The 27,096-nt window shown below is 36.3% G+C and overlaps 1 protein-coding gene across 1 annotated transcript; it reads right to left on the reverse strand.

Moving 5' to 3' along the window:
- RELL1 (RELT like 1) lies at positions 1–27,096 on the reverse strand. The gene is made up of 7 exons (XM_062575427.1): positions 26,975–27,096; positions 15,262–15,501; positions 13,443–13,514; positions 12,160–12,217; positions 9,097–9,336; positions 6,113–6,300; positions 1–2,508 (listed from the first exon to the last, which is right to left on the reverse strand). The coding sequence occupies exons 1-6, from the start codon at positions 27,060–27,062 to the stop codon at positions 6,120–6,122; spliced, it is 879 nt and encodes a 292-aa protein (XP_062431411.1). The 5' UTR covers positions 27,063–27,096; the 3' UTR covers positions 1–2,508; positions 6,113–6,119.

The following is a 27,096-nucleotide window of genomic DNA, read 5'->3' on the forward strand; positions in this document are numbered from 1 at the left end:
TTAAGAATCAATGTTTTATTTACTGCTTGGTAGTACAAAAATTTTATATAAACTATTTTGTTAAAAATACATTTGATACGCAAATTTAAGAAAGACTGACATAGCAACATCCACACCACTACAAAACTAGAGTGTAGTGTTAAAAGCAATAAAACAGGCACAATTTCTAAACCCTTTTGCTGAAGTAGCAAGGCACAAGTTAAGCTCCTGTATAGACCAGGTCTTATAACATCTTATTTAAGTATGTTAAATAGCCAAACAATCTTTTACATATCCAATACCCTTGTATTTTTTAATTCTACATACTTCCAATGGAATTGAAATAGAAACTACTTTTAAATTAAGTAAAAAAATAGCATATTTCTATTTAAACGTTCTTCAATTCTTTTGGCATATTTACTTGCAGTCCTAACCAACTGCATACTAAAACACAATACCATCAGAATAAAATCTGGTTTTTTTTTAAAAAAGCTTTTGAGACAGTCTACAACTGTGTATCTCCTTTCTGCTAACTATTCAAAACTGCTTGGTTTTGCAAAATAAACAAACCACAAAAACTGGAGAAAGTGGGTAACACTCATATTTCTCTTAGCATCTTGGAAATTGAAAGCTAACTACTGTACTAACACAAATTAAACTCCTCTGCAAACATTAAACTCTACAGAAATAATCAAGCAAAGTTTGGAGAGGAAAAGAATGCAAGAATTTATTAAAGGTATGCCTCTTAGCATTCGTAAGCTGATTTATATTAAATTTAAAAATTGAAGAGATCTTATGGATAGTATCTTATGGATACTAAACACTCAAGTACCAGTCATGGCCAAGCTTATCTTGGGGACTCAAACACACACAACAGTCATCTCTAAAAAATATCAAATTTAAAAGGAATAATAAACCATTGATTCTTTTTAGAAGCTTTGTTTTGCAAACAAAGTTAGTGTCATTGAGGAGTATACATTGATAGGTTCAGTTTGTGTCTTGTGGATACAAGCCAAAAGACGACCATCAGTAGCACATACTTCCCAGCAATAGCTCAATAACCCTGACCTTCCCTTACAAATTGTGAGGATATCTAAAATTTTAAGTGGGGAGATTTATCTTTCTACATATTGATAGTTAGCATTGCATAGGCTGATGAAAAAAATTGATTCAGATCTTGAAGGAGAAACACAGTTTAGAGCATTTGGACTAAAATGATTGAGAGCATTAAATTAAAACATCAGTTTCAAAACAGGCACTGATTTTCAGTGAGTTCATAAAGCAGATTAAATTACTTTGTAGTTCTCAGAATATAGTGCAATCTCTACTAAAATGCAGTATGCTACAGTTTATGTATTCTTAGGCACTTGGAACAAATGTTATTTTTCAGTTTCTACTATACAGCAAAGTTTGCTGAAATATTGCATAGGCTCCCAAGTAACAAATAACAAAAATAAAACAGAGATCATAGTAAGTAGATACAAAGAATCAGCATTACAGAACAGTCACTGGTATTTTTACTAGTAAGTCACACTCAAAATGTGAGGATAGTGATACCATGGTTTAACATTTTCGTGCCACTGAAAACTATCTTCAGTCCAATAAAGCCACTCTGAAGTACTTAAGCATACTCTACAATTCTTACTGACAGATATTCCATACACTTATCTATTGTTGAAATAGGTTGCCTTAGTTTAATAAGCAACCTGGAGGGAGTAGGGGAGACAAAAAAGAAAGGCAAGACTATTAGGCATTTCTGACACACAGGCAAGCAGTTGCAAGAAAATGGAAGGACAAATGGCCTTGAAGAAAGTAACCTTCCCTTTCAAAAGCTCATCCAAGTGCATAGAAAAGATGCTCTTTAGTCTAATGTCAAGCAGTTATTGAGATAAGGAGGAAGGAAAGACACTGATAATATTTAACATCTGCATATAGCTGAACTAGGCAGTACTGTAAAGAGAGCTTACGTACTAAAGGCACGTATGCAGATTTTGGCCGAAATAATATTTGTTTCTTTGCATATTTTAGTTGTCTCTTAACAGTTAGATTAAAAGAATATTTTAATCTTCCAAAACCTAGCTTATCTTTAAGTGAACAACTGTGAACTCTGAAAGGAAAGAACAGAAGAAAAAAGAACAGATGGACCAGAGGGGTAAACACAGTTTATCTGTAGGGTAATTATTCATAACATTGAGCTTTTTAAAAATACTTATCTGAAAACAAAAATCAATGTTATTTAATAAGGCTTTTACTTTTCCTGTCAAAAGAGTTATAGGTACTTTTCTTTGGAGGACCAAGTCTAGTATTTAGTATTAAGTCCACAGAGCTCAACACTACGTAAGCATCTAAATCTTACTGATTTTATTAGCAAAAAGCCATTAAGCATTTAACTTTGCATAGGTGCCATCACAGAACTTATAAAATGCTACAGTGCTATAAATACATTTCTTTAAATAATACGCATCTCGGAGTTCTCAGTTTTCTCCAAAGTGTGTAAGTAGACAAATAAACTTCTTCTGAAAGTTCCACCTGCAAGAGAAGAAAACAATTCTAAAAAAAGAAGTGCAAGTAGCAAAATTAGCTTTAGGATGAATAGGCAAATTCATAAGTCAGAAGATATTCCAAAATGGAAAAAAAGTTTTTTGTATTCCAGTTGGCAAGAAAATACACAAGCTTCTCTAGAATTCAAACTCAATTCATAACATGGTGGCCAAGCATTACAAATTTTAGGACATAAAGTGATCACGGACAAGCTAAAATTTCAACTGGCAGTCATGAAAAGGATGGGCAAACATATAGACACAAACTGACAAATCACATCAGAATGCAAAGCATACAACTTTGAAAGAGATGCTAAGAACTGAAAATGTTACACAAACTCAATGCACAAGAACATAGCTTTTGTTTATTCATTAACTTAGAATGGAAGTGCGAGAGTTCAGATTAAAATTTTGACTTCAGGTATTACCTGTACATCTACTTCTGCTTTTTTACATGCCACTAAACACATCTTAAATAAACTGACGAAATGGAGTCTACTGAGAACAAGGACCTCAAACAGGGAGAAGACACACTCCAACTTAAAAAGATGCAGTCAATGTGACGCTAAGGTAAGCCGAAACACTGCAAAACTCATTTCAAGAAAATACTAAGAACATGTTAGTTTGGAGAAGAAAGAAACCCTGAACTCTGGAGTAGCAGCAAATACAAGAAACAAGATACAAGAAACTGTATCTCATATAGGAACCACTCAACTCAGGAATTCCACACCACACAAGAACTCCCATTAACTGTGTTTTAAGTCAAGCCACAAAGCTTCACCTGCTACAATCTGCTGCCTCTAAATGCCAGAACAACCCTCTTGTGACAGGAATTAAAAGTACGCTTGTGTCTCCCTTCTTCCACCTCATCTGAGAGTAAGTCTAATTCTCTAAAATTATGTGCTTTTCATCTGCTATTGGCTCAGGGACAGAAGTCCTAAATGTTGCTTATCTGTTCAATTTCAGCAAATGAAGCTACAATAATTTAGCAGATTAGATGTCTAAAATATGCAACTGAAGCAAATGTCTAACCAATATTTTTATCTGTTTATACAGGCACAGCTTTTTCATGCCAGCATGGACAAAAACTGATCTTGAACCACATCAGGAAATGCTGTTTTAGCCTTTTAAGCAAGATCTGTTTGGTTTCTGACATGCACAGCAAGAAGCCCTGGCTAGTTTTCCAGATGATTTACGAAATACTTGTGCTGAACAGGAGAGACCTTTATGAGAGATTCTACTGAGCTCATTCCCTGCTATTAGAAAACTTATTTTTAGAAAGGGCAACATTTTAAATCCTAAGGGAGACTATACAACAAAAGCTGTCATAGATGAACTTTTTTTTACAGCTATACTGTTATAAATCTCCAGAGAATAGCTTATTTTTAGATTAAAGTAATAGTTCAAGTTTAGAGACCAAATTTTGATAATCACAGGGCACAGCTTTCTTGTATTTAGGAAATGAAAGAATAAATTAGAAAGAAAGTTGAAGTACAAAACATTAGAATGATTTCAAAAATGGATTTTTTAATCAAAGTGCACTAGAATTAACTTTTCATATATGCCCTTTTCTTGCTATTTTTATTGTTTAAAGAGGAGACAATCAGACTGCCTCTAAGGCAGAGAACATGTTACTATGAATCTGATCATGCCTACCATGGGAGACGGAAGGGGGGAAAAAAAACACAGACGAAGTCACAATCCAGCTGTACAACAGTCACAATAACGACAATCAGCGAGTGCAGAAATAATTTACATCCTATTTTATTTAGCTAACACTGATTTTTTAAAGGGAAGAAAGTAAGCAATTTCAAAGAAAGAAAAACTGAGTGTCAGAATATAACTGAATCCAAAAAACAAGATTTTTGTTTTCCTTTTACTGACACCTGTAAGCTCCTTTAGATTTCTGAGCAGAGCAATGCGATAGCAGCCACTAGAGCACTGTGATTTGCCAAGATGTGCCACAGAATAAAACCCCCCAAAACCTAATCACCAAGTACCTCACAAGTCTATCACTCATCTCCAAGGCAAAGTCAACTGTAGTTACACTGGCTTTGACAGGCACTTGTCCAATCTGGTCTTATAAATGTCCAGCCCTGAAGATGCCACAGCTCCTTAATTCTTCATACTTGAAGTCCATCCACTGACAATTTAGCCTACTATTTACCTTATTATCCAGTGAGCAAAGCACACAATTTACTCCCTTTCTCTCTGCAGCTTTTTTAAACATTTGGAAGCTTAGCACTCAATGCAATAGCTCCAAAATGACAGGTTATCACTTAACGATTAAGCAGAGAGTCCAGGCAAGCTCAGTGAACAGCCATCTCTGGGCTGCCAATAGAGGGTGGGGAAAAGCACCCTTGGCTTTGTAAACCAGCTTGCTCCTTTGTCTTCCTTTTTAAATTTACAGAATTTTAGCATGGATTTCTCCATAATTACTAAAGCGTATTAAAAAAAAGAAAAAAAAAAAGCCTCATCTTGCACTTTAGCCTTTCAGAATTTAATCTCCAGACACTCAAGGGGTTTTGGCTTGTAGGCTTTTTTGTTTTTGTTTTTAATATATTTAATTTCCACTTGTGTGCTTCCTTATATTTGAGGTTACTGAGAGCTGTGAGTTCAAAACTGGGCTGAGTTGACAACACTTTAACCTACTTCATAAGGAGACTTGTTACTTAGTGCACTTTAAAGCCTTTATTTAGTTACCCCCAGAACTCCTTCCTTCCTTCCCCAAGGATCAGGCTATTTTGTATCACATTCACATAAAATTGCCTTTTCCCTTCAGATTATCAAACAATTTCTCATCATCAGTTAGAAACAAATCAAATTATGTTACAGGGCTACTCCCTATATTAACAGAACAAAGCAGCAAGAAAAGTCAGGAGCATATTATAAAAGTATGCTAGGATAGTAAGCCCCGCTACATTTTTTTTCAACATTTAATGGAGTACTTCAAGCAATGCACTGAAGTTTAATGAAAGAAAATCCTATTCTCCTGGCTTTCCTGACTTTGCAACTAGAATAGGTCATTGTCTTATGAGCATTCTCATCTTTCTTCCTACTTATTAGTCAAAGTTCCACTGATCTATCAGAGAAATATCTAGTAAGCAGTCACCTGATACAAGCACAAAGTACTGTGCAGCAAGCACAAGAAAGCAGCACTGTAGTTCTTCTGCTAATGCAGTTGTCAGCAACATTTGGGTTTCTTGGCTAGCAAGCGCATATTGGTACTAGAATCTGAATTACCATTTACTGGGGGTAGAAGCTGAAATCAGTAAGCAGATGTTACGCTTCTTGGACTGCTAAAGCCAGTTTATTTCAGAATAAGTTTCCAGAAGCAGTTTATTTCAACATCTATGCTTAATTATAAATTCTAAATGAACATTTAGATAAGAATTTGCAGGATATTTTAGCCTCTACCAATTTATCATTAACTGAAATATCAAATATGTATTTTGCAGACTTTTGCAACAACTTTTGTAACCAAATGAATTTTCACATAGAGCAGATAACATTTTCAACCTTATTTCTCTTTGCTGATTATTCATTTATTTCATCACATTCCACTTTAAATATTAGCTTTTAATATTTGATACCGGCAGTTTACTCTGAGCTTCTTCTCTCTTGTATTTCCTGTTTCACAGGTGTAGCAGGCGCTTCTCGTGATTCCCGTTTTGTAGGTGTAACAGGCATATCACCATTGACACTCTCCACACCAGTAACAGACATCAAGCTTTTCCGCTCTTTGGAATTAGATTTGTGCTCCACTTTTGTGACTCTAAATCTGAGAGGAGCAAAAGAAAGATTCTGTTATATTTTCCTAGGGATTACCTACATCATTCTCAGTATCCAGTGTATGAATAGGAACAGACTTTTAGAGAGGAGCATCCCAAGGTCCAAACATTGGAGCACACACCTATTGGGGCCCAGTTTCAGTGAAAGAAATTTTAAGAGCCACAGCTATCTTTACTACCTTAGTCAGTAAGTAAGAGCGCATGTCAGTTCCTAAACCATGACAGAAAAAAAGAAAACAAAGCAAGTTTTAAGTTAATATCACATACATTTTTAAGGCCACTTTGTGGTCTCAACTTGACACCATATGAGCAATAAATATTATACGCTAATAACTTGTAAATAAAATTCTGCTTTTAAATCTCTTCAATCATATAAGATACTTAAATAAGACTGACTCTAAAATGTGAGGTACCAACACATTTCAGAAGGAGAAAAAGAAGAACAAAAAGAAAAATATTTCATTTCCAGGTTTCCACAATGACCCACTGTCCTCCTCCTCCTTCTGCAGTACCAGAACTTAGGAAAGTACCTCCAATAACCTGTGCAAATAGACCCAGAGAGCAGAGTTCTGCAACACAAAGACCACACTTCAGAACAATCCACAGACTATATTTGAAAATATTTTTAGAATAGTAATTTTCTAAGATAGAACTGCAATGTAAGCTAGGCAATTAAAAACAAATGACAAGAGAATGAAGTGGGCTCTACAGTTCATGCTTAATTGAGCAAATATCAAACTCAAACAGAAGAATTTATTCACCTGTAATTCTTGTTTCTTTTTCAGAGAGCATCAATGGAGCAATAGCTTTGTATCCATATCTGCTATAGACTCCTATGCATTCAGTTCTCAGTGACAAATCATAAAAAATTCACTAACTGTATGAATACACCTATTAATGCAAATAAGTTAGCTCTGACAGTCAATGTTTCACTTTTTCCTTTCCAAATCCTGAAAACAACATTTTAGTTCATGATATACAAAATTACACTGCTCTGGACTGACATGTAACCAAACACTAAATTAATATCCATCAGGTATCCTCACAGTAAAAAGCAAACAAAAAAATCACCTCAAAACTCCTACAACCTGTTAACTGACATAACAATACACCTTTTTCCTTCCCTTCCTTTCCCTTCCACACTCCTGTGTGGATATTCCTCATTTTCTCAGTTACTGAAATATCCTTCTCTGCCCTCAACTATTACAACCTTAACATGATTGAAAAAAATCGCATTCTCTGCAATTTTGTCTGTCATCTCTTTTTGAGATGACAGAGGACTCACCAGAGGAAGGAAGAAACAGGGAACATAGAGGGATGCAAAACTAAAACTACTCACTTTGAATCTTCTTCAAAGCCCATGGCTATCCTACCTATTCTTCATTCACCCCCTAATATATGAGATCAATTCTCCAATCAACTTAACAACTTAAAGCATTGGCTCCCACTATAAACAAAGTTAAAAAAAAAAAAAAAAAAAAAAAAAAAGCAGCCTTTTGTGCTTTCTCTTATGCTACTTCTCACATCTATAATGAGTTACCAGTAATGTATGCCTAACTCATTCAGCCTCCTAACCTCCTTCAAGGTCTTCATGAAACTACAAAAGATTTGACATTTTCTACTTCACTGGTAAGTGGAGACTACTACACACTGAGCTGACAGAACTAAACAGAGTACTTGCAATCTCCTGTCTCAAAGTCTTTGGGGGCAGAAGTAAACCAGCTGTTTGTTGTTTACAGAGTGGTTTGATTGAAATTGGGGCTGTCTAGGAAAGTAAAGATGGCAACCATTTTCACAACTTGAAAAGAATTTTTCATTCCAAAGATCTTTTTATACCATGAAATATCTCAATTTCTTGAGGTTTTTTGTTTGGTTACAGGGTTTTTTGGAAGATGAAGAGGGGAAGAATCAGATGAAGCTTTATCTCCTTCAGAATCACACCACTTCAAAACCCTGCCTCATTCAACATCAACCCTTGGCACTTCAGCTGTCTGTGCACTGGTTAAGTGCTTTGATCTCTAATCAATAGCTATTTTAGGGTAAGCTTCTTGATCTCTATTTGACATAGCTACCTTTTCAAATTAAAATCTTCAAATATCCCTAACTTTCCTTTTCTCCTAGTTACTACAATATCTACATCTTATCCTCCAAATGAACTGAACAGTTTTCATAAATCTCATAAAAAGTTGAAAAACCCTCAAATATCTTGTGAGCTTTCAGCTTTTACAGTAATGTTACTTCAAGATTTCTTGCAACCTTGTCTGATCTCCTCAATTAAAAAAAACAAGTGTTTTCTTGTTTCTCATCCAACTGGCATGAATGTATTTAATAACTCTAGAGGTCAACCCAAAATCTGGACTCAAGCACAAAGCATATGAAAATATTACAGATGCGAGCAAAAATACCCTTTGTCCTTAAATAACATTCTCTTTAAATCTGTATAAAGAAGCAAGTGTAACTAAAAGAATGCAAACATCTCACTTTTCAAAGACTGTTCCAAGTTTTAAGCAGGCCTTCAGACAGAAAACAAAACTTAATCCTATTATTAAGTACCACTGAAGTACTGCAAATACGCTATCACTGTTTCAGAGATTATTGTCAAGAAATATGAGAGTATGACAGCCTTTCATACGTATGTAACACAGAGGAGTCTTGACTGTGATAACCCATCCATTCTGATCTGCTTACAGGTATAGAAACATGTATAGAAGCAATGGATAACTAATCCAATATGGGCCACTGTAGAGTCCATAAGAAAATTAAAAATAAAACGACGTAAGTCTTACCTTCCCACAGAAAGCACTGTAACCTCTCCAAGACGGCTTCTTCTGTGCTCTTTAGGTTTGTGAGCTGGCTTTATAAGATGCCATCGTTTGTGACTACAACGAGTACAAACATCCTTTTCTGCTACTCCTCCAACAGTATGGAAGTGATGGCCTTTGCAGTTGTGTTTAAATGGAATAGCACCAGGTGACAAGGGAGACCCTGGAGTTGTTGGACTCCCAGGAGTGGTAGGAGATAAAGGACTGTGGAAGAAGTACAAAAGAAACGTAAAACTTCTTAAAAGGGAAAAGGATAACATAACTTTTAGTTGTATCTAATGAGTAATTCATTTATGGGGGACAGGCCATTTGTGAAGGTGTCTTAAGGTTCTCCCGCATATATATCATAACATAAATGTATTTTTGCAGTTAAAATTTCTTCTGCAAATGAATTAAGTGTAATCAGGTGGTTGATTTAACTAACACAAAGGGCATGGAAATAAAAAAAATCAAGCTAAAATAGAGAAAAGGACAGATGAATAGGACTAATACAGATGAAGACATAATCAGCTGATGAAGTGCACACCTAGAGAACAAAAGTATTTCAGAAATGGTACAGTATCTTTAAGAACTCACAAAAGAACAGTCCCACAACATTGGGAAGAAGCAAAACTAATGTCTAACACGAAGAAAAAAGAATTAACAGACCATTCAGCTCAAGCCTCAGAAAAATGCTAAAGCAGTTAACTTTAAAGGACCTGGAGGATTAAGAAAAAGCAGTGCAACCACCAAAATGCATCTATGAAGAATATGGCAAGTCAGTCTAAAACAAAAAACAGACAACATAGGTAGAAAGCAGTAAATGTATTTTTGGACTTCAGTATTGATTTTGATACTGCCTTGCAACATCTTCCCATAAAACAAGCTACAGCACAGTGCATTTCAGGTGAAATTATTGTAGCTTAAGTTAGAAAAACTTGTTAAAGGAAAAAAAGGAGAACGTTACGTAGATTACTACAAAATTAGAAAGACGTACTAAATGGAGTTATTCTGGTCTTGAGGACATTCAGTGCTTTAGAAAGCTTCCTGGACAACAGGATAAAAAAAACAGCTAAAGAACCTATGAACTTTGAGTCACTCATAGTTACTGTAGAGGATGAGACTAGAAATTAGGATGAGACTAGAAATTAGGATGATCAGAGAAGAGAGGAGCAGAAACACAAAACACATACACACACACAATGCATTGTAGTAAAAATTCCAACACTTGAGCAGAGGTAAATTAACTTTGCAAATCCAGATTACAGAGCAACCAGCTAGATTCTTCAGAAAAGGAATGTAGTTGTCAAAAAAAAAAGGACAAATTGCAAAGTGGAAGTAACAGGAGTAACCTGTGAAGTTACATGAGTAATTCTGTTACGTTTCTCAGTATTAATCATGCCATAGCTGGAGGGTTCATTCCACTCAGTTCTGGGCATGTTACTTCAAGAAAAATACTGTCAAAGTGAAGAGAATCCAAAGGAGAACAGAAAGAATAAAACCTGCCATGACAGACTGCAGTTAATTGAATATTTTCAAAACACAAATATTGACAGGAGACATTTAATAGTCTCAGAATAAATAAAAGATTGCTATAAGGGAAATAAAATCTGTTCAACACACAGCAAATACAACAAGTAATGACCAAGTGCCAAAAGTGCTGATTTAGGTTAGCTACTACTACTGCTATCATTAGAAAGCATTTCCTAAAGCACTGTATATATGAAGACATACAATGCATTCCGCTTGTACTGTTAAAGCTTTAACAGTATCTGTCAGAAATGATACACAAGCAGTCAGTCATACCTTATACTAGCCTCTCAAGTCCCTATTCCCATGACCCCATAATGATACTTTAATTCACTACTGAAACAACAGTCTGAAATTCTCAAGTAACATCACACATTCCTACACAAAAAGTCTGGGAGTTAAAATTCAACGAAATATTCCTTCTGAACCATACAAAATATTTTAAATTTGAAAATAATCCCCATATGTGTGAAGAACAAGTTATTTTATTCAAAAAAAGAAGCCTCTCACAGTTAAAATAGGAGAAAATGTTACATAGCCCTGTTCATATTGCTAAATCCAAAACACTCTTCCTCTCCCCCTCCCCCTTTAAATTAGCAACATAGTATTGCTTGAATCCTAATCTCCTCTGCTTTGAATATAAATACAGGATTATATATTAAAAGTTGTTATAGTAGGATAGCTATACGTACTTATGTACAGGTACAAGCACTTTTAAACAAATGATACATGCTGTAAAGACAGAAGCCAATACATATTCTTACTGCCACATTTGTAAAGAGAAAAAGCAAAACAGAAGGAGGCACAGAAAGAGATGTCTATTTTAAGTTAACCTCTGTACTAATGAAACAAGTGCTGTGTCTATCCTTTCAAATCAGACAAGTTGGTTTCGTGAAAAAAAAATACTAAAGAACTTCACTATAAAGTAAACAAATATTTGCCGCCTCTGTAAATATTTAGTGCAAAAAGCATGCATTATGCACCTAAAGCATACAACCAGAAGAACAAGATACTAAAGAGAAGTATATCACAAGGCACACAGAAAATGTAGTGACTCAGAAAGAACACCATAAGGAAATCAAGATATTATCCTCTTAGCTGATGACTCAGGAAGTGACATAGTCTTAGAAGGGCACATGAAACAAAATTCTACCATAACCAGAGAACAGAAAAATCTCTTTAAGTGACTTTAAGTTAGGATTTTTTTTTTCCTTGCTAACATGCTTTAGGTTTCATATAACAAAACTTACACTTCCAAGTTACAGAAAGCTAAAAACCATCTATTACACATGGTATTAGTATGGCAAGAATTTTAGTTTTTTAAATAATTATTAGATATTTAATATGATACCATTGACTAAATCTCCAGATTACTGATACTAAAGTTTGGTAGATTTAGGCAGTTAATAAACAGTTACATTAAAGGATGTCATTTCACCATGCTTCCATTCACACAGGACCATTGAAAGGGTGTGTTCTTAGTTGGCTCTGGAAACATGTGTTAAGGACAGTAATTACCTTTCAGGTTCAAAAACACTGCTGTCTGCTACCATGGCCTTTAACACATCAGCATTGGCTGCAATGAGAATAAATGGGAATCTTAAGTGTACAGCTCTAACTTTAAAAAAGCAAACAACAAAAACAAAGATTCTCAATGAAAATTCACCTACAATGGACATGGCTGGATTAGGCAAATCTCTAAAAAGGCATGAGACAAAATGATGCAAAACCTTGATATAATTCTATAGGATTTTCTTAATCTGAGACTAAAGTTACAGTTCATATGGCACTTGAAGCACTGCCCCGATACGAGCCATATAATCTAGCAGCTCCTCAGCCCTCACAAAGTTACTAGAAATTTTTAAACATCTTTTTAAGCATAGAAGCATCATCACCTCACACGTAAAAAGCAATTTCAAAGACAAGGAATATCTGTTTATAAACAAGCCCTAAAAAAATGCAAATTAACTATCAGCCCAGAACTACAAATTGATCACATATTTAAAAAACACACATGGGGTACCTAATCCCAACCTAGAGGAAAACCACAAAAGCTGAAAAGTCTTAAGGTTGATCAAGGAAAAGAACTTTTCCAGAGGACTAGTCTTCATACAGCAGTAACTCAGAGGCAAGTCCAATGCTTAAGAGAACTTTGATCTATACAATGTAAAATTAAAAAGACTAAAGGTTCTTATACTGTGAAATAGGCAGTCTTCTAAACGTTCATTAGACCAGGCAAATGCATTCTGAACTAACCAAGTATTCCTTGGACTGCTTAAGTTTCATTTTATTTTTTCAAATCCTATCTTTTTTCCCCTTTACTTTGTGTGCATACAACATGAAGACGCCATGTCTGACACATGACAGATAGTCTATTCTGTTTTCTCAATTATTCACAAAGCTTTCTTTGGACAACAGCTGCAGGAATCATTTCAAGACAATCAGTTTGATGGAGTCAAAAATGTAAAATTTTACCTAGTATAAATGTTACCATTAAAAAGTCTGGGCTTTTACTTCAAAAACTAAACAAAAAATTTCAACCAACTCAGATGCTAAGATACTTAATAATAAGATCAAGAAAGGCACAAACCAAACAAACAAAATATTTTAAGTAAACAAAACCTTTCCCATTTTGTCTGAAGTTATTGCCTTCTGAAGGCAATTTCAAAAAGTTATGCATGCACAAAAAGGTTATTAAATGAAAATACATGAATATACTATACTTCAGTGTATCTGAAAAAATGTATTTGCTATCAGGCATCATCACAAAAGGCTTATACTTCAATATCACCATACTGTACCTTCGTTTTTCATTATGTAGTTAACAATTTGTCCCACAGTGTCACTATTCTCATGCATAGTTTCATTCATTTCTGTGCAAGAAAATAAATATTATCAATATCTTGGCCTTCCAAAAGGAAAATTGAAGTATTTAAAAACATAATGAGAAAAATCAGTGGAATATTACATAAAACCCCCAAAAGATCTATTATCCCTTTTAAGAGAAACCTCAGATTAGACTTTTTATTCCTTACTCAGGAAAAACACAAATTTGTGCAATCTACACAGACAGGTCTAAGCTATTTTCACGCAAGACTTTAGAAAGCTCAGTATTTTCATAAACATACATCAAAATTCCTTCTCCAATTAATAAGGAGAGAAGCAAGAGAGCAGTATTTCCAATCTCCACGACAGAGGGAAAAGAGATCACTAAACTGCCTGAAGGCGTTATTTTAAAATGGACATCATTGTGCTTCTGCAATACAAGATATTCAACCTAAACTTTTCACAATGACAAAGTCTCAATATTTGACTTTTTAAGAGCGCGCATGTGCCCAAGGTTCTCCTAAGACGATAGGAGCCAGGAATTCAGGAGAGAAACATCCTGGCTACTCTTAACCCACGTGGAGTCAACTGTACCTGCTGAAACAATGCTGGAAGATTCCTCAGAACACAGAGAAAGAGGAGAGAGAGGAAGGCAAAGGAAAACCGAAAGGCACCAGCTCTGCCCTTCCCTAACAATCACTATGACTAGCTTTAACAGAAGCAGGAGAGAGGCAAGTTTGAGCGGTGAGGCCCGACATTGGTCTCCAAGCAGCAAGTCAGGTGCTTCCCTGCCTCTTCACCCACCCTTCACTTTCAACCTCATGCCTGTAACTTTACAGTCCAGACTCAGCTACTTTTTCAAAACTAAAACCTAAAAGTTGCCCACCTTTTACCATCCCTCCCCTTGCTTTCTATTACTACTCACTTGAAATAGCAGATCAAATAATACCAACTGCTAAGTACATGCCCCAGGCAGTAGCTGCTTAAGAACACGCTGACGTATCATTACTGCATCACCTGACTCCTCAGTTACCACCAAGCCCCTGTAATCTATGTTTGTTATAAACCTACCGAGATGCTATCAATCAACTGGGGAGAGAAAAAGGCCCAAAGCATTTACATGGACTTGGCCCTTGTATTTACCTAGCTACATGCAACAACAGGGTTCCTATGGCTCCGCCCAAGTGACAGATAAATTTTTTTAAGAAAAGATAGGAACAAGGAACCACAAAAAGAGTACAAAGAACATGCATCAGAACAAAAGCAAAGATATCTTTAAGAAAAAAGGAGCATGTAAAACATGTCATGTAAAATGGAAAATAGTCAGTCTAAATGCTCAGCTTTATGACGAGAAGGGAGAATGACAGCACAAGTCTGCTTAAGATTGTTAAACATACACCTAAGACCTGCTATGCTTTAAAGAGCAGCTTTATGTTACTCTTTAATAAGTTACGTATAGTACTCTGCTGTTACTAACAGCACATTGAATGCAAAAAAGCAGCTTGGTGACTCAGATAGCAGTTTACAGCCCCAAACATTATAAATAAAATAAACTGGATGTTTTGTTCTCTCCACAAGCTCTTAATCTGTTTTAGAGGACTTGCATGGGAAATTGGAAGACTCTGAGTTTTGATCAAAACCAATAGACCATATAATGGAAATAAAAACATATATCTTCAAAATATTCTGGTCACATTTAATAGAAAAAAAGGACAGAAGTCTCACAGTAAGTATTTTGTATTAGTAGCAATGCACAGAAATACGTAAGAGGCATTTACTAGACACACTGATTACCTATTTTTTCGCCAAGTTTTTCTTCTTCTACTTGTTCAGCCTCTGTTGTACAACGATATCCTTTTTTCTTAAGGACATGACAGATGAGGATCCCCAAGAGACCCATGATGAAGAAAACAGGAACCAATGCAAAGGCAATATATTCTGGGTGGTCAGACCCATTACCATGGCCAATTTTAGTTGTCAGAGTAGTTGTTTGTAAACCATGGCTTGACAAAGCTTGGAGATACTCTTCATCACCTATGTAAATTAACAAAGAGTTATTATGATACACTGAACAACACCATTTAGAAAATTATGAGCCTGACCAAATTTCATTAGTGTTCATGAGAACTTCTGTGACAACCTGAGTAGGTAACATGGATTCAACTGCCTTGGAACTCGCCCCTGTAACAGCAGATATGCTCTGTTAGTAAAGTAACTATGGAACAGAGAACATGTACATAATTACATTATATTTCTTCAAAGTAACAGGGAATATCAAATGATATTGTGGCCTGATAGATCTCAACTCTCAACAAGAAGGTAGGCATATTTCACAGTAGCATATTCACTACACTTCAAAACATTCAGCTAAACATTACTATTGCTCCTCCTTACCATCAGTGTGAAAAAAAAATCCATACCACTCCTCCAGTCCTAACTTTATGCAAATTAGCCTAAGGAAAAAGTACATACAGGATTTAAGTGACCTTTGAAAAGAAGGGGTATCAGATTTGAGAGAAATAACCACATTTTTTCTCAACAGTAGAATTTCAAAGCACAAAGGTTATCGAAGTTTATCCTCTCTTTCTTCCTCCTCAGTTTTCATCTTGTGCCAAATTAACAAAATCACAACTACTCTGCGAAACCACACCTTAATAATTTAAATATTTCTCCCCTAAATGACATAGTTTGGACAAAAATAACCTTTTTCCCATTAAAAAGATGCCATCCACTGTTTCTATGCACAGTTTTACAATGTTTGACAACCAAATGAAGCAAAGTATAAAATGAATAAAATACAAAGGAAAAAAGAACCACACTATTTACACACTAGGCTTAAAAATATATAAACTAACCATCAGCATAAGATGAGCTCACTCTTCACTCCTTTAAGATTTGTATTTTTCTATTTAAACTTGAAATAGGAGGGCAAGAGGCTTTTACTTCAAAAAAAAAAAAAAAAAAAAGAGTTATAGAGTAGGTAAACACTAATCCTGTACACATAAATAAGCACTGTCCTCTCTGGTACAGTATGAAGTTAATAGGTATATATCTCCTGCTGTTGATACAAAATCATAGAACAACTTAGGTTGAAAGGGACCTCTGCAGACCCTACAAGGGTCCACATCCTACTAAAAACAGGGCGGATGAGCCCAAGTTTCTCAAGTACTCACCTAGTCAAGTTCTGAATCTCTCCAAGGATGGAGAGTTTACATGATCTCTGGCCAGTTGTTCCAATATTCGATCACCTTTATGGCAAACATACATGCATATACTAATATCTTGGTACTCTCTCACATATTGAAGTATACAACTGATTCCAGGTAAGCTCAACTGTTCAGCTAAATCCAAGATTACATGCTTGTTTTGAAAACTTTCTGAACCTACAGAGGTTACACACACCATACACAGAAAATTAAGACTGCTCCTACAGAATGTGCAAGAAAATTCATGCATGTCTAGAATATTTTTCTCCTTCGCTTTACTTGAAAAAGGTGATGCTTGAAGTAAGAAAGAATGACAAAAAAGACCAATCAAAAATCTAAATATTGTATTTCAACATATTTTCCACCTGACTCACATTAAAATGACCAGGCAGTTCATACTTTCTTCCTATTAATCAGACAAACTGACTGAAAGAACTAAGAGTCTCATCAGAAAGTCATTTACGCAAGAGTTACATTTTTAGAATAATGTCTAGAGCCACAAAAACTCTCTTCAAGCAAAATAAAAATCTCAAAAACTGTAGAGAAATCATTATTCCACCATCATTTTTGTGCTGGATTGGTTATGTAACTATTAACTAAATGAACTAGTTATATAACAGCTGTCTGAAAAATGCCAGTAAGGTGACAGACCGTTAAGAAAAGATTTGTACAGGTGCAGTTGAGATGTATTTCACTTAACTTTCTTTTTATCAAAATACTAATTATTTATTTACAGGATTTCTGAATTTTTCATAAGTCTTAAATTGTCAGTTCAGTACTAAGTAACAGTGAAGACTTGCTCAAAGTAAAAAAAAGGTAGTGGCACTTCTTTGAAATAACAATTTAAAAAATTTCATTAGCAAAAAAAGTGAAGTATTCCTCTAATTTTCTAGACAAAGTAGAAATGCAAAAAAACAGAAGTAAACAAACAACTGAGGAGATTGGAGGCTGAATGATTAAGTGTTAAAATAAATTTCAGTATGTTTACTTTGGACAAAGCAGGATGGCCTAGCTTGTTTCCAAAAACCAAAAGAAAACTATTTACTTTTAAGAGAAGCCAGTAATTCTACAAATACTTTTTTTGCACACAGAATTTGCAAGGTAACTATTAGAAGCTTTAACTTTTGCCTGGGTAGGACAATTGATCAATATATACAACTTAACACTTTAAGACTGCAATTGTTTTATACTAAAAGGAAGACAGAAGAGTAAGTGGACATGCCCATGTAACTGCAAAGTTGATCATACATACAGTTTATTTACCTTCTAGGAATTTACAGCTTAATATAGATATACTCATTTTTGGGGGAGGGGGGGCCAGGTGGTAAGAGCTACAAAGAGCTAGAAAATCCCCATTAAATTATACAGGATAGAAAATTTATTATCTAAGCTGGAAGGAAAAAAAATCACATTGGAGAAGTATAATTTTTGTGACTACCTCAGAATCTAAAGAATCCCATTGAAACAGTACACATTACAAGCTCAGAAAGGTATTAATAAATCACCTCTTACAATGTTTAAATACAAGCAACTTCAAACAATTAGGTAGATGTTTTAGTATCCATTTAAGAATGAACAGGAAAGATTTACCACACTATTTCAAAGGTCTCAACAGCCATTTACTAATCAAGCTAACAGCTGAGAGGAGAGGCAAAAAAATATATATATCAAGCAGGGCCATGGACTGAATCTCTAAGTTGAATCTTTATGTTTTCTAGCTCTTTGTGGCAAGAGCCGTATGTGTTGTCTTAATGGAGGAATACCTCTTGCCATTTCTCTATAACCCTGGCAGGTATTTCCCACGTTAAAAGTCTAGAGAGCAAGTAGGACTTAAAGCGTCATCAAAGGCTCATGCCTCAAAAAACACAGAGTTCATCACTGGTGAATGGTGGTTCACCATAATAATCTCTCCAGATGCAAAGTTGCTTTAAGAGATCCCGTCCCTCCTCAGTCCGTATCACTGAGATACTGAGATGATTCAGGTTTTTAGGGAAGAAAATATATATATATATATATATATATATATTTTTTTTTTAAGCAGTCACTTCACCAATGCAGTATAGCTGGTGGCTTCAATGGTTGTGTCAATGCAATCAAGAGACTGAGTAAGCTGAGACAGGGGAACAAGTAACTGTGAGCCAAGTAGGATGAATACATCTAAATCGAGCTTTCCTAAGGTAATGGTAGCAACACAGAGCCCCAGTCTCACAGGAAGGGAAAGGGAAAATACAGGGGAAAAAATAATTATGTGCAACAAGTATAACATTCAACACAATTATTTTTAATGCAGACCAATGTGAAACCTCACCAATTAGAAAACCACAGAAAACGTACACAAATTTAAAATTAAAATACAAAGCTGATTCATAAGGCTACACACATCAACAGAAGATGGTGTTTATACACGGGAAATAGACAAGCACGTCACAAACACTGCCAAATGTTCACATCAAACAAGAAGAAATTCTGTATATCCAGGATAGAGGATAGCCAATCTCAAGTTCACAAGCAACTCCAACGACAGAGCTACACCATATTCAGAAGAACAGATCACTTTCAAGAAACGACTAAAATCTTATTGGGGGCAGGGGGGAGCAGGAAAAAAAAAAAAAGAAAAAAGAAACCTCAGTAATGACTTAGGCTGAGATTCCTAGCCTGGTTCTTCAAAAAGGCACGAAAATCCCACGAGTTCCCATTCGTGAACTCCCCCCGGGCCCCTTCCCTTGCTGCCCCTGCAGCTCTGCCTCTCCCGCCTGCACAACAGGCCTCGGCTCCTTCCGGAGCTGAAAGGTCGGCTATTGCAGTCGGCATTACCGTAACACCCAAGCGCTCTCCTTGGCGTATTTATAAAAAGCGCCAATTGTTATGAGTTCTTCCTTCTTTTATATTCTCCCTGACAGAATTGTTTTTGAATGGGAATGTTTTGGTACACAGCTGATGAAAAAATTTCATTTCCTTCTGCAAAGGACCGTTTGCCTGGTTAATTACAATAATCTCAGAACTCAATCTTGCAAACATTGTCACAAGTATTTATGCACATGACTAATGACGCCAAATTTCAAATGCCTAATGTAAATCAAGTATAATTGTTTGTACAGTAAGGACTAAGTTTGGGGTTTTTTCATCTTCTGTTTCTTTCTTTATCGCAGACATTTCAATCACAACCTGTGTTGTGATTTATTTCAGTACTTTTGTCCATATATTGACACCCAAAGCACTACTGATAAAATTCAATCTGCTAAAATCTGATCTGCAGTAGAAAAGTTCTGTCAATTTAGGCAAATTTTCAAAGGATAGATAAAGCTTATTATATGTATGTATATGTGTGTGTATGTATATTTGTATTTATTTTTCCAGGAAAACTTTGCCTATGGTGGAACTTTTCCTGGTATAGGGATGTTGAAAAACTCCTGTATCTTATTAATGGATTACTCCGTAGTATAGATTTGCCCATGCAAAATTGGATTGATATTTAAATAGTTTTAGAAATAGGCATAAAAATACACTTAAAAGTATCTTTCCATTTAAAAATGCATTAACAAACATATATACTCCAACATACCAGCCTATGTAAACTAGGCTACATTATTTTTCTTCAGTTGACTTCAGGTATAAAAATCTATCCAAAAGGAAAAAAAAAAATATCCAACAAATCAGCTAGATAGATCAAATACCCAGTGCTGTATACGCTCACAAGGAAAGCAAAGCACTTGGCAATCATTTATCGGACACTCAAACTTCAATAGGAATGACACAATGCAAAAAATAAGGCTTGTCTAGTTATGAGCAATATATGCCCCAAATCATAGCTACATCATTCATTTTATGATCCCTCTTCCCCAGAGGCATGTTACGCTTATGAGCAGACTACTGCTAGTCTACCTCATGCTCATGATGCAGGATGTTGCTTCATGAAGGTTTCTACTGAAAGTTCAGGCCATAGCAGCCTTTCTTAATTCTACTCAATTCATGTAGGAATTGATTTGCTTCTGTGTTTTTCTTTCCTGACATTTTATATACCTGTCATCATGCATCAGTCTACATATTACAATTACTTAAGTTTTGACAAAGATGTGCTCTAAATGAAAACCTTAAACTGGTATGAGTATCGCTCCTAAAGTGGTGTTAAGCTACAGAGCACAGATTGCTTTCATACTGTGTAGTCTTGCTTGCTTTAAAAATAAAGTATTAAGTTTGAACATTCTCTGCCCTTAATCCTCATCAGAAAAAAGTAAAATATAGAGCCAGTCAGCCTCAGCCAAGAAGTTGCCTTTTATATTGTTTCTAACCATTACCAGTCTTCTCTATCCCAGCAATGGCTCAAGAGAATTTTAGAGCACCTTTAGAAAACAGTATAGGAGGAAAAAGAAGTAGCACAATATGAAACAAAATATTTCCTCCTTCTCTAAACCACAATTTTACATGACCTATACATACTTATTAGCATTCTAATTAAGCACTGTATTGCCTCCATATTAGTTAAATTATGTTTGACCATGAACCACAACAAAACTAGAATATCTTGAAGGACTGTAATAAGAATGAGGCTGGAGCAGACTGTGTAAGCAAAGAGACTGCTCTGTAGCAAACTTTTTTCTCTAAAATTTGATTTTGATACATATATACAATATATATGTATACACACAGATATACACACACATATATATATATACATGCACATTCATAGAAAATAAAGCTGAAAGCACCTTAGAGATATCATCCCACTTCATCACACTGTCCCAAAGCAGGATTAACTGTACTAGACAGCTATCTGTCACACATGGCTTAACCTCCTGCAAAGGCAACAGCTCAAATACTTTTTTTACTGCAAATGGAAGGTCAGAGCAATTCTTTCTTTAGTATCTACTACCACAATAACAGATTTCTGTTGCACTGAGTTTCAGAATTTGTCTTTCCTTGATTATAGTACCACGTACCTGAAATTTAGATTATCATTAGGATCTCCCCTATATAAGCCAATTATCTCAGTAAAGCTTCACCTCTAGCATTGATCTGAATAGACAACTCAAACATTTCACAAAACAGGAAATTTTTTCTAGAATCATTCAAAGAATGACTCATTCTTGAAAAATAAATCTTATTTGTAACCAAGATCAAATCTATTTAGCTTTTTATACAAACTGCGTAAGACTCACCATTAAAACAATGCATTTTTTTTCTTTCTAAATCTCTCATACTAAACTCAGGCATAATCCACATCTAGCTGATTACTTTAAGCACATTCCAGTTGTTTCTGAATTGTTTTATTTACAGAAAGTATTCCATAAACAATGATGTAATCTCCTCTCTCCTCCATCGATAACAAATCCTATATTGTTACTCTGTATTTCACTCCATTAAGTCCAAGCCATTTATTTCTTATGACATGTATTTCAGAGAACTTTGTTTATATTTTATAAATTTTACTGTTATAGTAATCTACACAATTAAAATACATACCTCTATAGTTACTATTTGCTTCTCTGTAAAGTTCACAGAGTTGTACTCCCTGCTTTCAAGCATGGAAATGAATTGCAGCTATTTCACAAGATACACAAACCAACTGTTTTGATTTTCCTGTTAACTAAATTAGAGATATTTAATATGATCAAATTATAACCTATTTATGTGCAGTACAAGACATACGAAGCTTTCAGATTCAGCATACCCTCTGCTCAAACATCTTTGCTAAGTGCAGCTGGAAAACATGTCATCAGCTTACGCAGCTCTCACATTTCTCACCATTGTGCCAGTCCATCTGTCTCTCAAGGATCAAAATAGGCAAAAAAAGGTTTGCTTTGGTGGGTGTTTTCTTTTTTTTTTTTTGGGGGGGGGGAGAAGGAGGAGGGAGAGAGTGGGTAGAGGGGGAGGTAGGCAATGCTTGGATCACTCTCAGTTTAGTTCGCCATGTGACACTACCACAAACTATTGCCCCAGGGTAATCAAATTGCTACTTAAGATGGCAATACCACCAGGGGAAATGATCACACAATGATGGCCTCAGCTAATTCTACAAAGGAAGATGCTTGGTGATCATACCTCGTGTTTCATTCTCTCCTGGCTCTAGTTGCAAGTATGCTTTGAACTGGATTAAACTTCAATGATACTTCCTACCTCCAGGCTGGACATCTATAAGATAAATAGATGTAAGCTTTGATTTCAAGCATCTGTTTTAAGCATGATTTAACCATGTATTAATCTTACATCTGAATTAAAAAGTGCAAAACAAACAAAAACCTGTATATTAGCTCAACTTCCTAAATACTTTGTGCTATAAATTTAACAAAACTTACTTTATTTAGAAATTATACAAAAATGGAGTTTCATATCGTACTTAATTAGATGCCAGAAATGGCCAACTTATGTCCCTCTGCATTTTACAACTAGTGGATATGTTCTTATTTAAAATAAGCACACATTGGGAAGGAAACAAGCTAGATCAGCTATTTACTTTCATTCAGGATATTCAGCTTATTTAAATGTAAAATAAAATGCTCCACTAGAGCTTCTCTTATTAAAGTCTAATTTCATTTTTCAGATTCTTAAATTCTTTAGAACTCTGATGGTAATCATGTATTAATTGAATGTGGGAGTTTTGTTATTTTAATCATAGTAAATTTAGCCAGAGCAGTTTGCTACAACTTCAAATTAAATATACTTTTAAAAAGTTACCTGATTTAAATAGTATCTATCCACTACTGTAAAAACAGTCAAATTCCCTTTACGTAACTATGCAGATTAAACAACATGCAATTCCAATCACAAATCAGAACATATCATTGCCTAAAACAAACGCACATTAAGACATTCAGGAACCGTAAGGCTTCCTTGCCTTACCAGCAAGAGTTACAGAAGAGACCAGACAAATCACAAATGGCAGCAAGAAACACGTTAAAAAGGGGGGGGGGGGTCCAGAAAAAAACTCTAAGCAAAGAAAAGCATTCCTTCTATTTCAAAGAAATTGCTTGAAGAGATATTTACAAACTGAATTGCAAAGAAAAAAACTATAATCCAAGAGATAGCTCGCAAGTTCTGTTTAACTTTTAGCTTCCTTGCAGTAACCAGAACCTATTAACAGAAGTGAAATAAGCAGGAAGTCTGATGAGAGAAAGGAAGCAACATGATGAAAGAATATAATGACAAGGAGTAATAGTACTTCCAAATTAAAAGGTCAAGCAAGGTCCTCTAACAGGAACTCAAGAATAGACCAGAAAACTTTCATTCGAAGGTTTAGATAGTAGTTAATTAGAAACTAGTATCTCAAGAAAATGAACATAAGAATCAACCAGGTTTCTTTAAAGCTAGTTCTAACTGCAGAAGTATTTCTGCTTGCAGAACACTAGCAGTAAAACGGATGCAGTAAGTTTCAGGCATAACCCATCATCTCACAACCCCTAGCATCATCCCTACTATCCAACATCATATTCTGAAGTATAAAACCATGAGTCTTGCATAGTACCTGAAATTGCACTCTGCTGGATCCAAGCCAGACTGAATATTGACAAAATTTGCAGATTTCACAGTAGGTCTGGAAAGCGAGTTTCCTCATCTGAATTTCGAGACCATCTCTGCCCTGATAAACTTCCTAATCCCTACTCATTTCTGACTTACTTTCCCTATCAACATTGTTTCACCAAGTTGTCAGCAGTAAGTTTTAGGACAGGCTTCACTATAAGCTATTTGGAATGGGAAAGAAAGAAGGAGACTCTCCTAAATAAGGATAGTTTCTACTAACAGCAAGCATTAACTATGGCTAAAAGCATTATTGTATAACCTACACAATCCTCAACAAGATTAAACCATTGTAATTTCTACACTCCCAGATGAAGTTTGCTCTGAACCAAGCAAGAAGACCAAACTTCATAACTACACCACAAAAGCATTTGATGTTACTGAGAATTCAAAGATAAATCAACTAAAATATCCATAGCAGTTTTGCTCTGTTGAGAAAGAAAAAAAAATGTAACATGAGCAACAGGAACAAAGACCCAATCCATGCTACCAGGTACGTGACAAAAAATGCAATCGATAATACTGAGAAAATACATACATAGAGAGGAAACACAATTTATCACTGTTAAAACTGTAAGGCTTGTGGTATCACTGCTTTGATCACTACTTGAGCAGCAGACAGTTCCTACTGCAAAAAAAAAATAGAACAGAAGCTTTGCATCTGCATTTCAATTGCAACTTTTTTTCTCAAATTTCAGCTTTCAAATAGAGAATGCACTACATGCAGCTACCACACAAGTTTAACGAAGTACACCAGATTGATTTGGTTATGTCTAAAAAGAATCACCCCTGGACATATCTGAGATATAATTACGGGTAAATTTAAGGTGCAAGTTCTTCTAGGAAACAGCATTAAATCAATGCTACCAAGTATACTAAACAACATATTTTTGTAACAAACATATCCACTAGTTTAAACTAGTCAAAAATTATTTTTATCCAAAATCAGTAAGTCTTCTGTGTGGAGATGCAGCAAATAAACTGGCAGAAAGCATCTGACAGACCAGAGGAAAAGAAACATCCCGTGCTTTCATATCTTTGCATTTCCTGCTGTGCTTGCCAACTTTCAGCTTTCATAAGTAAATCTTATTCATCTACATATACCACACTAAATTACTGCCATAATTACTAAATTCTACCAATGCACATGCCACACTATCCATTCCTCAGCATAATTGTCTTCAAGCTCACTAAAACAAATCTGAGTATAGTAAAAAGTCAGTACAGGCCTATAAACACCCACCCTTCAGTTTACTAAAACATCTGTTTACATCCTTTCTTAAGATGCCAGTAGTAGATAAACTGCATAGCAAACTCAGCACGTAGAAGCATGTACAGTAATTTGCCAAAGCAGCAACCTAGCAACCTAGCAAAGAGCAACCATAATTTTTATCTGTTAATAATATTTTATACTAAAGTTAGTGAGAAGTGAAAGGAAAAAAAATGGTCAAAAGGGGGATAGAGAAGGAGGGAAAACAAAATCCAAGATGCCCTTGCTTCTCTCACCTCTCTAAAAAAACCTCAAGAAATAAGTATTACTGCGTTGGGCAGAGTAATTGCTAGTTAGCACAAATTTGATATTCAAGATGATTAGCCTCTTTCCTTGGAAACTTAAAAATGAAAAAAAAAAAAGATAACGTAATGCTTATGTTTTCAGCGGTACTTCACTGGTCCCAGATGTGCCTGTTATTATTTCTTTCCACTCTCCTGGAGAAGGGTGGACTGGATGAAAAACCTCCTGCTTTCAGAAAACAAACAGCAGGTCATAGGTATCTCAGTCTGTTCTGAACCCACCTGACCTGCACCAACTGGTAATTACAGATTTACAAAGGTAAGAACAGGAAAAGCAGACACATCTAGTGCCTAACTCAACAGTAATAAGCATCTTTATGTCAAGCCCCTCCATTAAACTCAAAGCTCACTCTTACACAAGCTGACATGCTCTTATCAACACCATACTATCCAGATGGCACGGAGCCAATCGCTCTGAAAGTCACGCCACGCAAGAACGAACCTCGGCTCCAGCACAAGCGCTTCAAGCGCGTGGACGTCCGCACAGAGGACTGTATTCCAGCACGTTCACTTCTCGCATTTCACACTTCAGACAACACCGGCTACAAAATCAGTTCCACTGCAAGATTATTAGCTACCAAAACATCTTGACCAAACGTAAACAAAGACCACGCCACCGAAGACGAGCTGCTTCTGGAGCTCGCACACGCGCGAGCGCTTCTCAGAGATCTTAGAAATCACAACACACTCAGTTCTCAAAAGCTAAACTTTTAGCCAAGTTTAAGCCCATAACGGACTCTGAGGTCAAAGTAATCATGACTCATTTCTACTTTGTGACTCAGTTTATTTAAACTCATAGTAAAGTCTAATACGGAAAAGTCACCAAGTTTAAATTTGTAGAGTTCGTTACTTGTTTCGACCCAACACACACCGACAGCCACCCCAAATTAACCTAACACACCCCGGGGGGCAGTAAGACCGGGTTCACCCCCGAAGCTATCTGCGCAGGCGGAGAGGCAGCGTGATCTCCCCAGCACGACTTTCCCGACCGGGAGCCGAGGCCAGGGAGTCTCCCGCTACCCGCCGGCGCCGGGCCCGAGCCCCTCGCCCGCCCGCCCCGCTGCGGCCGCCCTCCTCCCGCGGCCGGCACGCAGGGAGGGCGACACCGGCCGCCGCGCTCCCCGCTGCGGGCCCCGCGGCGCCGGGGAGCAGCCGCCCGCGCCACCGCGGCCCACGGAGGCCGGCGGGAACCTCCCTCGCGCACCGCGGCCACCCACCGAGCGCGGCGCGGTTCCCCGGCCAGGCCGCCGCGGAGCCCAGCGAGGGCGCACTCGTCGGGATCCCGCCCGTCCCCGGCGGAGCCATGCTCCGCGCCCCGCCGCGCTGCCGCCGCGCTGCC

This window comes from Rhea pennata, chromosome 4, assembly GCF_028389875.1.
Source record: "Rhea pennata isolate bPtePen1 chromosome 4, bPtePen1.pri, whole genome shotgun sequence".
Taxonomy (NCBI): Eukaryota; Metazoa; Chordata; class Aves; order Rheiformes; family Rheidae; genus Rhea; species Rhea pennata.